A 13,470-nucleotide genomic window follows, 5' to 3' on the forward strand; every position below is an offset into this window, starting at 1 on the left:
TTTTCATTTGTCTTAGGAGAGTGAATGTTTCTAATATACCCTGTTTGTGCTTTCAAGGTGCTCTGTTTTTCTACAACTATGTTTTTAAAGCCTTGTTTATAACACATGCTTTCAAATTATATGTGTATGCATATGTGTATATATTAATACTCTTCTTAATCTATAATAGCAACAACTTTGGAAAACAGATGAAATCATAAATCATAATTTTGAACCAGGGTTCTTCCACTGTCTTCCTTTAGGAAGTGTATTTTTTAAAAAACAACATCAACTTTCTTCCTACCTCATAAAATGTTTCCCTGGCTGATGAAATAGACATGATAGAAATACAGTAGATTTTAGTTCAACACATAAACCAGTTCTCCACCAAAATTTCTAGTAATTTTCTCATATTCTCTTGGATCATTTACTGATGATACATCCTTTGATTACAAGCTGCATTCAACTCAAGAGAACCAGAGATGCCATGCTAAATAATGTTTTATTTCTACCTTAGGAATATATATATTGGACGTTAATATCCAGGTTTTCATAAAAAAGAAAGAAGTACAGTTATCTTCATTTTATTAATTTATGTTATTGAACATTTTATTAATATCAAACATTTTAATTAATTATTAATGATTAATTTTATTAATTCTGTATTCTTACCAAGGTGTAATACATGTACATTGTATTTTATAATCTGCTGAAGTCTCTTGTACTTTTGCTTTGAAAGTAAATTTTAAAATTATATGTTCTCAAAATATAACAGACAGGACTTCCAGGTGGGATGAAGTAGCTCTGTACAGATCAGCACTCTCAATAAGAACAACTAGAAAGCTAAATAAAATACAGAAATCTATTTGAAGGCATTTGCTATCTATGGAAGCAATGAGAACTGGGAGGCTGAGAATCAAGAGGAGAAAACCTCAGGGAGAGGAGCTGATGTCTGCAGCTGCTTTTACCCTGGGGACATTTGCAAATTTAGGGTACAGGAGGGGGGCTGAGAATCCAGGCTATGCACAGTCACAAAACTGCTGCTGATGCTTAGAGAAACCATTGGAACTTTTTGGCAGAGTGTTGAGAGACCTCAAACATGCAGCCAGTTCCCCTCAAGACTGATGAATTCCGGGGTAGCCCAGGTCAAGAAGCTAAAAATTAAGAAAACGCCTGTGAAAAGCAGAGCAAAGCAATCAGCAGTCTTGTAAGACAACATTTAGAATTTGAGATCCACACTGCTTGTGTGTTTAAATATTTGACAAATGACAGAGAATTCTATTCTAAAGTATGTTGTGGGACAAGGCACTTAGAATTGTTTAGGAACACTGGCCACTCCAGTCTCCCAAGTAAAACCCTGAAGAGCCCTATCCCAGAACAGAAGTGAACCAGAAGTAAATAGACTCTTACCAAAGCCATAAACTAGCTTTGACTCAGCAAAATCCCTGACTGGATTAAAATGACCAATCAATCACATCAGCCTATGTCCCTATCAGAGGGGACAGTAAACCCTCTCTCTGGAATAAGATTGCATTATCTGGAGCCTCTATAGTTTTTTAACTGGAATGCCTGACATTCACTCAAAACTACCAGAAACACCAAAAACAGAACCACATGATCAATAACCAAAAAAAAAGCAAACAAAACACACACAAAAAAAATCAAAGGATATTACAGATATTAAAATTAGCTCACATGGACTGGAAAATAAATATGATTAACACACGCAAGAAAGTAGAGAAAGCCATTTAGAATATAGATGAAAAGATAACCAGGTAACTGGAATGTATAGAAAATAATCAAATAGAATTGTAGAATTGAAGAACATATTCTCTAAAATTAGGAACTCATGAAGGACCAAGTGCGGTGGCTCATGCCTGTAATCCCAGCACTTTGGGAGGCTGAGGCGGGTGGATCACGAGGTCAGGAGATCAAGACCATTCTGGCTAACACGGTGAAACCCCGTCTCTACTAAAAATACAAAAAATTAGCCGGGCGTGGTGGCAGGTGCCTGTAGTCCCGGCTACTCGGGAGGCTGAGGCAGGAGAACGGCATGAACCTGGGAGGCGCCACTGCACTCCAACCTGGGTGACAGAGCAAGACTCTGTCTCAAAAAACAAACAAACAAACAAACAAACAAACAAACAAACTGGAAGATAAGTTTGGCATTATCTAGTTGTGCTATTCATTCATGTATTGCCTTTCATCTCCCAAAGCCACTCTGCTTTACCCTGTTTATGCAGTGGGGGCCAGACCCTGTAAACATTTCTCTTCTGCCAGTGGGTGCACTGTTCAGCTTGTCAACAGAGTGATGGAGGGACACTGCAAGGCAAAGCAGAGGGAAGAGCTTCTTACCCTGGTTCTGTGTACTTTCCTCCTTGCTCCCATGGTGCAGCTGCCAGAGCCATGCAGGAGACCCTATTAGTGCTCATCCTCCAGCCTGTTTCACTGAAACCAGCCCATTTCCACTTTGCCAGCTCTGGCTTACCAGCACCCAGTAGGCCACCTGCACCAATTCTGGCCCACAGCACCCCCAGTGAAGGTCTTCATCTTCCCGTAGCCTGCAGCCACACCCTCTCCAACAAGGAGGTGGGAATCTCAGCTGTGATGGGGCATGATGGGGGAAAGGGACTTCAAAGTCTGTTCCTCTCCCTTAGCCCTAGAATAGCTGCTCCCTACAACTGCTAGTCTTGCATTCTTTAGAGATCTCCTTTACCCCTTTAGGTAAATAATTCTCTATATTAAATTTTCCCTATTCGAATTACTGCTATGGTTACTATCTCCTGACTGGACCCTGACTGATAAACTAATAAAGCTGAGAAACCGCAACTGTCCTATCATCTATACTATATGACCTAGCAAGTCTACTCTTCAATATATACCCATCAGGAATGGATATATGTGCATTAACCAAGACATGTACAAGAATGTTCATAGTAGCAATATTCACAACAGCAAAAAAACTGAAAATAACCTAAGTATCAATCAAGAGTAGAACGGATACACTGTGGTATGCTCATACATAGAATACTATCAGCAATGAGCATGAACAACAACCAAAGTAACTACACAGATGACACTCACAAATAAATATTGAGTGAAAGAAGACAAGCACATAGTTGGATTTCATTTGTATGAAGATCAAAAAGAGGCAAAAATAATGATGACAACGTAAGTCAGCATAGTGTTAACTCTGAGACAAGGTGGTCATAGTGATGGAACAGGACATGAGTGAGGCTTCTGGATAGTGGAAATATCATTTCTTGATCTACGTGCTACTTACACAGATGTGTTTATCTTTTGGAAATTCACCATGCTTTACATGTGATTTGTACACTCTTCTGTATAAATGTTATTTGTCAATAATAGTTACCTAAGATAGATATATATATATATTATTCATAAAAAAATCAAGTAATATGTTTCCAAGTCCCTGGTACTTACCACACATACCTGAATATGGTAAAGTATCTCTCTCCATGTTCCCACAGTGCTCTGTGTGTATCCCTCTATCTCCACACTTGTCATTCTGTGCTGTAATTCTGCTTACTTATCTGTCTTGAGCACTATGTCCAGCTTCAGGGCTAAGGACAAATGTTTTACAGGTCTCAAACGAGGCATCAAACGGAGATTTGAAAAATGAGAGAAGATTCTATTTTAAAATATGTTGTAGGCCAAGGCACTTAGAAGTGTCTAGGCATCAAGCACCATCCATCTGGATAGCGTTTTTCAAGTGTGTGACATGCAGTCCACTTCAGCTTAGTGCATTCTTTGTATATATTTTGTGTACACTGGGGATGGGAACTATTTTGCAAGGACACATTCAGAAGATGTCCTTCTGTAGGTAGCACAGTGAAGAGCAGAGGAGGAAAAGTGACAAGGTGTTGGTACTCTTACATTCTATGCAAGCAGAACAGTCACTGAAGGACTCATATAACCAGTGACTAATACCTGCAGTAACATTAGGTTCACTACCCTGAAGATGTTGTCCCAAACACTAAATTACCCGCAGCTTCCTCAAACCAGGAAGTCAGATAGCAATGGTTTCCAATCTACTATAATTGCAACACGCTTTTCTCATTTAAATTTATGATCCACCCTTCCTCCTTTATGCAACTTTATTTTAAGTTAAAGTGAATTATCATTATTACTTCGGGGGTAAAGAATTTCATAATATCCTTTGAGGGAGCTGAACATACCACAGGGTGTTGCAAAACAAAGGCTGAAAATCACTGTTTCAGAGGTTCTGTTAACTGATTTTTATCCCTCCAAATTTCTCTAAAACCAAATTTTTTTCTACTTTTTAAAATTTTAATCTAAGGCATATTTTCTAGTCCTGGAAAGTTGCAAGTCCCTTAAGGGATACAGAACCTTAAAGGAAATCTGTTCATCTAACAAGCATGTATTGTATACCCCTACATACCAGGCACTCTTCAAATTACCAGGATACAGCAGAGAACAAATCCCACTCTCTCCTGAAGCTGCCATTCCAGTGAAAAGACAAGGATGACTCATTATCCCAGTTTGCCTGGGACTGCCCTTTTTTAACTCTGAATGTGCTGCACTCCAGGAAACCCCTCAGTCCAGGGCAAACCAACGCAGCTGGTCACCCTGGCAGAGACAGACACCAAACAAGCAACCAAAAATCATCAAATGATGATAGGTGCTTTGAAGAAAATAGACAATGACAAAGATGACAGTGTACTGAAGAGTGTATTGCTATTTTGCACAGGGATGTCAGAGAAAGACTCTCTGATATAATGACACTTCAAGAAAGGAGAGAACGAGTCATTCAGGTAAGTGGAGGAAGGGTTACAGGTAGAGTGAATAAAAGCGGTCAATAGCAAATGAAAAGGCCCTAAGGTGGGAGTGCGTTTAGAATGTCTGAGGAATGGCAAGGATGCCTCCCGTGGCTGGAAAGGGCTGAGCAAGGAGCAAAAGAGTAAAAGAGAAAAAGTTCAAGTTAAAGAAGCAATTGGGTGATAGCTATAGCATAACCTACCCATCACTTAACTTCTTCTTGATTATTTTAATCCCACAATTCCAACCTACAATAATTTTCCTTTTTTATTATAATGGAGACTCTGTTTTAATTTATTGAAGATCCTCTCTTCTCACATCATATATTGTATGTGAAAAACACTATTTATCCCATAGCATTGCTTTTGTTTCAATTATTCAACATTTAATTATATTCTACCTGTATGTGCTTTTAGATATCTATATCTTACCTCCCTAAAACTTAAGGATGGATTGATTGAGAGACAGGGTACTAGGATTACAAGGCATGAGCCACTGCACCCAGCCACCTCCCTAAAATTTAGACTTCTTGAGGTCAAGTTCCATATTGAATCGTATTCAACACACAGTATGCAAGCAATAAATACTAATAGATATGACTCTTTAATTTGTGTTTTGTTTATTTTTATGCTCAGAATAAAGAACTCTTACAACTGAACGATAAAAGACAATCCAATTTTTAAATGGGCAAAGGATCTGAATAGACATTTCTCCAAGGAATATATACAAATAGCCAATAGGCACATGAAAAGATGCTCAGTATCACTAGCCATCAAAAAAGCACAAATCAAAACCACAATGCGATACCACTCCACTTGTGGGTATGAGATACCACTTCATACCCACTAGGATGGCTATAATCAAAAAGACATAATAGCAAGTGTTGCTGAGAATGTGGAGAAACTGAAACACTCATACACTGCTGGTAAGAATGTAAAATGCCCCAGCCACTTTTGAAAACAGTTTGGTATTTCCTCAAAAAGTTAAACACAGAATTACCATTTGACCCTGCAATTCCATTCCTCAAAATACATCCAAGATAAATAAAAATATCCACACAACAGTAGTTATAATAGCTAAAACATGGCAACAACCTGCAGGTCCATCAACTGATGAATGGATAAATAAAATGCAGTATATGCACACGATGTAATTGTATTTGGCAAAAAGAAAATAAAACAGAAATACATGCTTCATTGAAAACAATATGCTAAGTCAAAGAGGCCAGTAACAAAGGACAACATATTGTATAATTCCATTTATATGTAATGTCCAGAATAGGCAAATCCATAGAGACAAACTGCAGATAAGTTGCTACTTTGGGTGGTGGTGGATCAGGGTGGGAATATAGGGAAGTGACTGCTAATAAGTTTAAGGTTCCTTTTTGGGATTATGACAATGTTCTAAATTTGTGGTGATAGATGCAAGTTGCACAATTCCATGAACATACTAAAAACCATTGAATTACATACTTCAGGTGAATTGTATGGCATATAAATTGTCTCAGTAAAGCTGTTATTTAAAAAAACTTTTGAGCTGTCTCCAGAATGGAAAATGATACTTCACTGGAAATAATGTTAAGCAAAGGCAAACAGCCTTCTGTTGGAAACATTACTATAAAAGATGGATTCAATCAGTGGTTCCAGTAACAGTTCAGAGTAATCATAAAAATAGCCCAGAGAATTTAATATGTTATTGGGCTCCCCAAAGAATACAATTCAGTAGATCCAGTAATCTGTATTTTTAAAAGGCTTTTCAATTCATTTTAATGTATATCTAGAATTGGGAACCACTGGACCATTAATGTCCTAACTCAATAATTTTATGAGAGTTTATCTTTGCTATCTATGAGATACCTCTCTATCTAGTATTTTCTATTTATCTGAAAATCTTGAGTTCTTTAATGGAACTCACCTCCCTAAATGAAGAGTTTGAGTTTAGAAAGAGGTGGCCTCATTGGATGGATCACAGCACATCACATATTCCTATTAACCTTATATGTGTCCTTTACTTAAGCTATCTCAAATCCTCTTTTTTCCAGAAACGATTTGATTTAAATAAATTGAATAAATAAAAGATTACATATATTATATATATTCTCTAAAACTACATTTCTCAAACTGAGATACATTGAAGAGTCCTTTTATCTCAAATATTAATAATATATTTTTGTTTTTAATATATAGGTATATTATAGAATCAAATATAAAATTTTCATGAATTTTTAAGACAAAACCCAGAAACTTCAAAGAAATTCCACATTTGCCACAGGAACTAGTTCAGACTACACTCCCAGGTTCTAAGGGTATATACTCATGCCCTTCTGCAAGGCATACTTCAGGAAAAATCCAAGAAATCTAGGCATTCTGTTCCACTCCATGGGTGATGAAATACCCCTTCATTCAGAACCATATGTAAGCTAGTCAGGTTATTAGTGATTGTGCTCTGAACACTTCAAGAAGGGGAAAAATGTCTGAACCGAATCCAAGAATTAAACCAAAATCTGTTAACAAGTGAGTGAAAAATCTTTCAGAGGCAAGCGACACTCAGAGAAATGTCTGCTGGAGATCAGGCCTTGTAGTTAACCTGTCCAGTGTTTTAATCAGACAACAATAAACATCAAGTGCAACCTCCAGAACTATTTGGACATCGCCCAGCTAGTGGAGAGTACACTCTGGTTGCTTATCTGGGCTTGCTCAGCCCACTGATCCATGAAGAAGCCCTGGGTAGTCTACCCAAGGCCGTAGATGAACTATCACTAAAGAGAAGGTATTCCCCTAGATTTGCAATCTTTCACTTAGATCTAGTGCTTTGATTTTTTAGCTGTTCTTTTTCAGCTAATTTCTCAAAACATTTGTGATAACTTCACTCAGGGACTAACATCTTAAAAGTGGTGTTATAATATCAGGTCTGACACAGAATTATATAAATCTAGGTCAATTTACTCAATATTAAAATAGAAGAGTTGAATAAAATGAATCTTAAGATCCTTTCTAGCATTTAAATTCTACACTTACACAATACTTGCCAATATTAAAGATATGTGCTATGAATTCTAAATGCAATTTCAAAAAAAGAAGTTGTAAACATGACTTTTTTATTCTTTCCATTACGCTGTTTCTTCTTGCATCACCCTAGTTCAAAGCCCTTTCTCCCTCCACTGAAATTTTACAACCATCCTCAATTCTGGTCTTCGATCTCTCCTTATTCCATTATATTGACCACACTGCCATTAGATGATTCTCCCTTCATCATTTCCTTCAATGGCTCCTAGCCCAGCATTCAATGTGCTCCACAGTCTTCTCCCAATTTACCTTTCTAACCTTGTCTATCCCTTCCTTATACTGACTTACACTTCAGCAAACTTGTCAGTGCCTTCTGAAATACATTAGACAAATCCTAGCTTCTTCCAGTGTGCTTATGTCATTCCCCCAATGTGCTTATGTCATTCCCCCACCTGAAATACTCTCTGTCATACCTCCCACTTTTGTTCCATTCTTCAAGAATGACTACAAGTCTCGCCTCAACTACAAAGCTTTTTCTGACCACCTTCTTTGAATTCCTGAGGCACTTAGCCTGTAATACATCTTTGGCATCCAGCACATGCTACCCTCCTCTGGGCAGATTTAATACAGAAGAGGTCTGTGGTAAAATTTCTGTGTCATTTTTTTTTCCACGTAAGACTCTCAGCTTTAATACAAACTGAATATATAATACACAGCAAATAAAGGGGCCATCTTGAACTCAGATATTTTTTAATTAAAAAAATTACAGCTCATGTGCAATTATTAGAAACTCCACCACAAATCCACCTTACTCTTACCAACAATATTTTTACAGCTATGTTCTAATGTTTGAGCCAATACTTTAGGTTTAGGTTACTACTTCCTGTTTAATACCTTTAAAGGGCAAGAGTTCAAAGTCAGTCATCAAAACTTTTAATTATAAAACTTGAACAAGACAAAAAATTTCCAGAAAACAAAACTAAGAGTATAGTTTTGAACAACAATAAAACCTCTTCTAGTATAGGTATCACACCAAACTCAAATTTGAGAAGAAATAAAAAAAGAGACATTTTGTCTGGTCAGAAACATTTAAACAAAATGGCACATTTTTCTCCATCTGCCATGCAAAACACACAACTTTTACTAAAGCACATGTGCTCCAACAAGTACCACCACCCTTTCCCTAATGGTGAATATTTCTGCTTCAATTCCAGAAACATTTTATTTCAACTATAAAGTTTCTGGTGTTGCTTGATAAAGAATACTTAATCTGGTCTTTACCCTTCTGATAACAATACTGAGATACTGAGATAATGCGGATACAAGTCCAAATTTGCCACTTTCACTTCTATATAAAAACGCCTTCTTGAAGAGCCAAGAAACACTCTCCTAACGAGCCCTGTAATGAAGTGTTAGTAAACATTAGAAAATTGATTGCAGGCATGAAATACTACGTTAAAACAAAGAAAATGTTTTCAACATTTCTCTTTAAACTGAAGTAAAAATATTTCAACCAATATGCTAGAGACTTTCATCAATTCGCAATACCCTAAAACTAAACAGCAATGAAAAAAAATCTCTTATTTAACTATTTTGGCACATAAAGAGTTCCATCTATTTCACAGGACAGAGAAAAGAGGGGTGGGAAAAATGCAGATGTGTGACAAATCTATCTGTTAAGCAATTGCTGAAAGCCAATTTTGTTTTCCTTTCACCAAAGAAAGATCATTCAAGCACGTCTGCAGGACTCACCTGCAAAGCTGAGGGGTCTGGCAGGAATTCAACATCCTCTCCAAAGATAAAATCGGGAGGCAGTTCTGGGTATTGGGCATTGAAAATGATATCCCCTGAAATAAAAGAAAATGACAGGTCCTTTTTATTTCCTTTCTAAGTATGAATATTCTGAAGACTGTATCAGAAAAACTTCTAAAACAAATTTACATTAGTTTCAGAAAAACATTTGAAAAGCACTTTCTGGATGATTAATTCTTCAAATAAACTAATATCTTTTTTTTTTTTTTTTTTGAGACAGGATCTCACTTTGTCACCCAGACTGAAGTACAAAGGTGTCATCTTGACTCACTGCAGCCTCAACCTCCCAGGCTCAAGGGATTCTCCCATCACAGCCCCCCAAGGAGCTGAGACTACAGGAACATGCCACCATGCCCAGCTAGTTTTTGTATTTTTATTAGAGATGGGGTTTCGCCATGTTGTGCAGGCTGGTCTCAAACTCCTGAGCTTAAGCGATCAATCCACCTCAGCCTCCCAAAGTACTGGAATTATAGGTGCGAGCCACTATCCCAGGTCTGCTATCCTTTTTTAATTTAATATCTACAACATGCAATCAAAAAAGCTTTATCTCCAAGTACACAATGAATGTAAATATCCAAGTAGAAAAGTAGAAGCAGCCACATCCACAATATATGCTGATTATTTTTACAGGAAATATTACTGTCCAATCACTGCCTGCTAATTAATAAGCCTTTATGAAGACTGATTCTGTATAGACACAGTCCTCGCCTTGCAGAAATTAAACATACATACCTTTGGTATACTGGAAAGAACATTTGGCTTATAGTTCACAAAAACCTAGATTTATATCCACAAGGTCTCCTCATTATTTTTCAGCTCAAGTGATCTGGAGCAAGTTTTAACTTCTTTAGACTTCAGTTTCTTCATCAGTAAGAGGGAGATACAATAGTACTAATGTCACAGATTTGTTGTGAGGATTAAAAGAGATGGCACGCCTGGCAGTGTCCAGCATATAGTAAGTTCTCAACATGTGATAATGGGAGTATTACTGTTGTTTTGATACATAAGACAAATTTACAAAGTCTCATTAGCAAATTTACATTGCAAGTTCTTCTACCTGTTTCTTTTCTGAATCCCTCTGTAGCTCCCTTTTTTTCCTCTGCTCATCCCAAGAATCAGCTCTTACCATTATGCTAATACTAACATGTAAATTAGTTTATCGACCATCTAACACACATATTGAGTTGTAATGTATAAAAATATGTATACTTGTGTACACATACACAACCTCTGTACATGTACATACATACAGCTTTATCAGTCCAATCATTTTTACTGCTCAAACAATAATAGCCATAAAATTATATCCAAATATAAACATTCAAACTTCAGTTCTCATTTGAGTCCTTAAATCTCTATGCACTAGGCATTTCAATGTCAAACTCAGCAAGTCTAAAACGTGATCATGACTGTCCCTTTTCTCACTCCCCTCATTCCCTGATTCCACGCTAAAACTTCAGTGTCATCTTCAACCTTTCATACACCCTGTATACTCTTAGAAAACAACTCATCTCAATTTTTCCTCCAAAATGTCACTCAGATGGATTTTTCTTACTGTTAACAGCCCCTTCCAGGCCCAGATCTCCTAGTCCATACATTCACTCATCCACTCAATAAATATTTGAACTTTGCCATATGTACTATGGTAGGCACTAAAGATCAAACAAACAAACAAACAAACACAAACAAACCCTGCTATTAAAAGCTGACAGACTAAAGAAATTCAATCATTATCATACCTTTTAAAATGGTCTCCTAATACAAGCTACCCTCCAGTTCATAATACATATTATCATCAAGTAAATATTCTTAATGTGCTATTTTGTCCCAACAATTCCTAACTCAAGAAACTTAAATGATACTCTACTATCAAATGGAGTAAAAGCAAACATTTCAAAGTGATATCCACCCTTCTCTTTATCTACAAGCCTGTCTTTTCTTCCAGTCAATATGATCTGCTCAATGCCCTCCAAATACTATGACATCAACTACTATAATATCTCTCTCCTTGCTTAGGTCTTACCATCCTTTATGAACCCACTAAATTGTCTCTTGTATGAAGCCTACCCTAATAAATCCAGAACACACAGATCATTGTTACTTTTGAAATTAAAATCCTGATTAGTTTCACCTGAGTATTTAGTTGTAAGTAGTCTTATATTGTTTTATTGCTCTATTAATTTTAAAAAAATCATAATAAACACAAGCTACCTGTGAGATACTGTGACATGCTATGTCAATACAAAGATAATTATCCTCAAGGAGCTCATGTTTAGTGAGGGATATAAGACATAGACCCAGAACCACAAATACACAGCAATACAAGGTAAGTACATATAATTGAACTTCCTAATTAAATTGTAAGCATCCAGAGAACAGACATGTTTTTATACTTGTTTAATGTTTCTGACAGGGCAGAGTACAGTACAAATAGAATATATTCAACAAACACTCAATAAATTAAAGAAATTCTATTCTCTGAACTAAATGTCTAAGTGTTGAAAAAAATCTTCAGTGAAGAATAAGGCATAGCAACAAACATATGAAAAAACGCTCAACATCACTCACTATCAGGGAAATGCAAATCAAAACCACAATACGGTTATCATGTTACTCATGCGAGAATGGCCATAATTAAAAGAAACAAAAAAATATTAATAATAGATGTTGGCGGGGATGTGGTGAAAGGGGACACTTTTACACTGCTGGCAGGAATGTAAACTCGTACAACCACTATGGAAAACAGTGTGGCGATTCCTTAAAAGAACTAAAAGTAGAAATACCATTTGATCCACAACCCCACCACTGGGTATCTACCTGGAGGAAAAGGAGTCATTATACTAAAAAGATACTTGCATACACATGTTTATAGCAGCACAATTCACAATTGCAAAACTATGGAACCAGCCCAAATGCCCATCAGTCAACAAGTGGATAAAGAAATTATAATTACACACACACACACACACACACACACACACACACACACACCATGGAATACTACTCAGCCATAAAAAGGAACAAAATAATGGCATTTGCAGCAACCTGGATGGAACTGGAGACCATTATTCTAAGTGAAGTAACTCAGGAATGGAAAACCAAACACTGTTTGTTCTCACACATAAGTGGGAGCTAAGCTTTGAAGACACAAAGGCATAAGAATGATATAATGGACTTTGGGGACTCGAGGGAAAGGGTGGAAGGAGGTGAGGGACAAAAGACTACATACTGAGTACATTCTATACTGCTCCGGTGATGGGTGCACCTAAATCTCAGAAATCACCACTAAACAACTTATTCATGTAACCAAACACCACCTGTTCCCCAAAAACCTACTGGAATAAAAAATAAAAATAAAATAAAATGTGAGAAATGCAACACACACAACAAACTAAAAATAAAATATATTTTTATTTAAAAAAAGAAGAAGAAGGCATAGCAAAGTCACTCCTGGAGCTTTCTGTAGGGAAGAAATTTAAACAAGAAAATGTATCCTTCAGAAGACAGGTATAAAATTAAATTAGCAAAAGTAGTACAACCACCATCTCTCACCCTACCCACTATCATCATCTCAGATGACCAACTGTATCTGCAATAAATTATAATTCAGAAGTGCTAACTATAAGGCATTAACTCAAGCCTTAGCTGAAAAGCACAAGCAGAGATAATATGAATGTCCTGATTACTCATTCTTTCAAGTATACGCAGCAAGCATATTCTTTAGGAAGGAACATACTTTAGAGATCTGTTTGTAAAAGTCCTATAGTTGGCTTACTTTACTTACTTTAGGAAAAAAAAATCAAAAAGTTAACAGAGCAAAGATATCAAGGTTTTGAAAAATGCCAATCTAGGATCTATTGTGCCTTGACATTCT

At 36.6% G+C, this 13,470-nt stretch overlaps 1 protein-coding gene across 6 annotated transcripts in view; it reads right to left on the minus strand.

Annotated features, from left to right (window-relative positions):
* The window catches only part of BABAM2 (BRISC and BRCA1 A complex member 2), a 454,559-nt gene that overhangs the window by 345,422 nt on the left and 95,667 nt on the right, over positions 1-13,470 (minus strand). For all 6 annotated transcript variants that reach the window (XM_050754004.1, XM_050754003.1, XM_050754001.1 and 3 more), the window contains one exon: positions 9,537-9,631. In XM_050754004.1, the coding sequence (XP_050609961.1) occupies positions 9,537-9,631 (95 nt within the window). The remainder of the gene's footprint in view (positions 1-9,536; positions 9,632-13,470) is intronic.

The sequence above is a fragment of the Macaca thibetana genome, chromosome 13 (assembly GCF_024542745.1).
Source record: "Macaca thibetana thibetana isolate TM-01 chromosome 13, ASM2454274v1, whole genome shotgun sequence".
Classification (NCBI taxonomy): Eukaryota; Metazoa; Chordata; class Mammalia; order Primates; family Cercopithecidae; genus Macaca; species Macaca thibetana.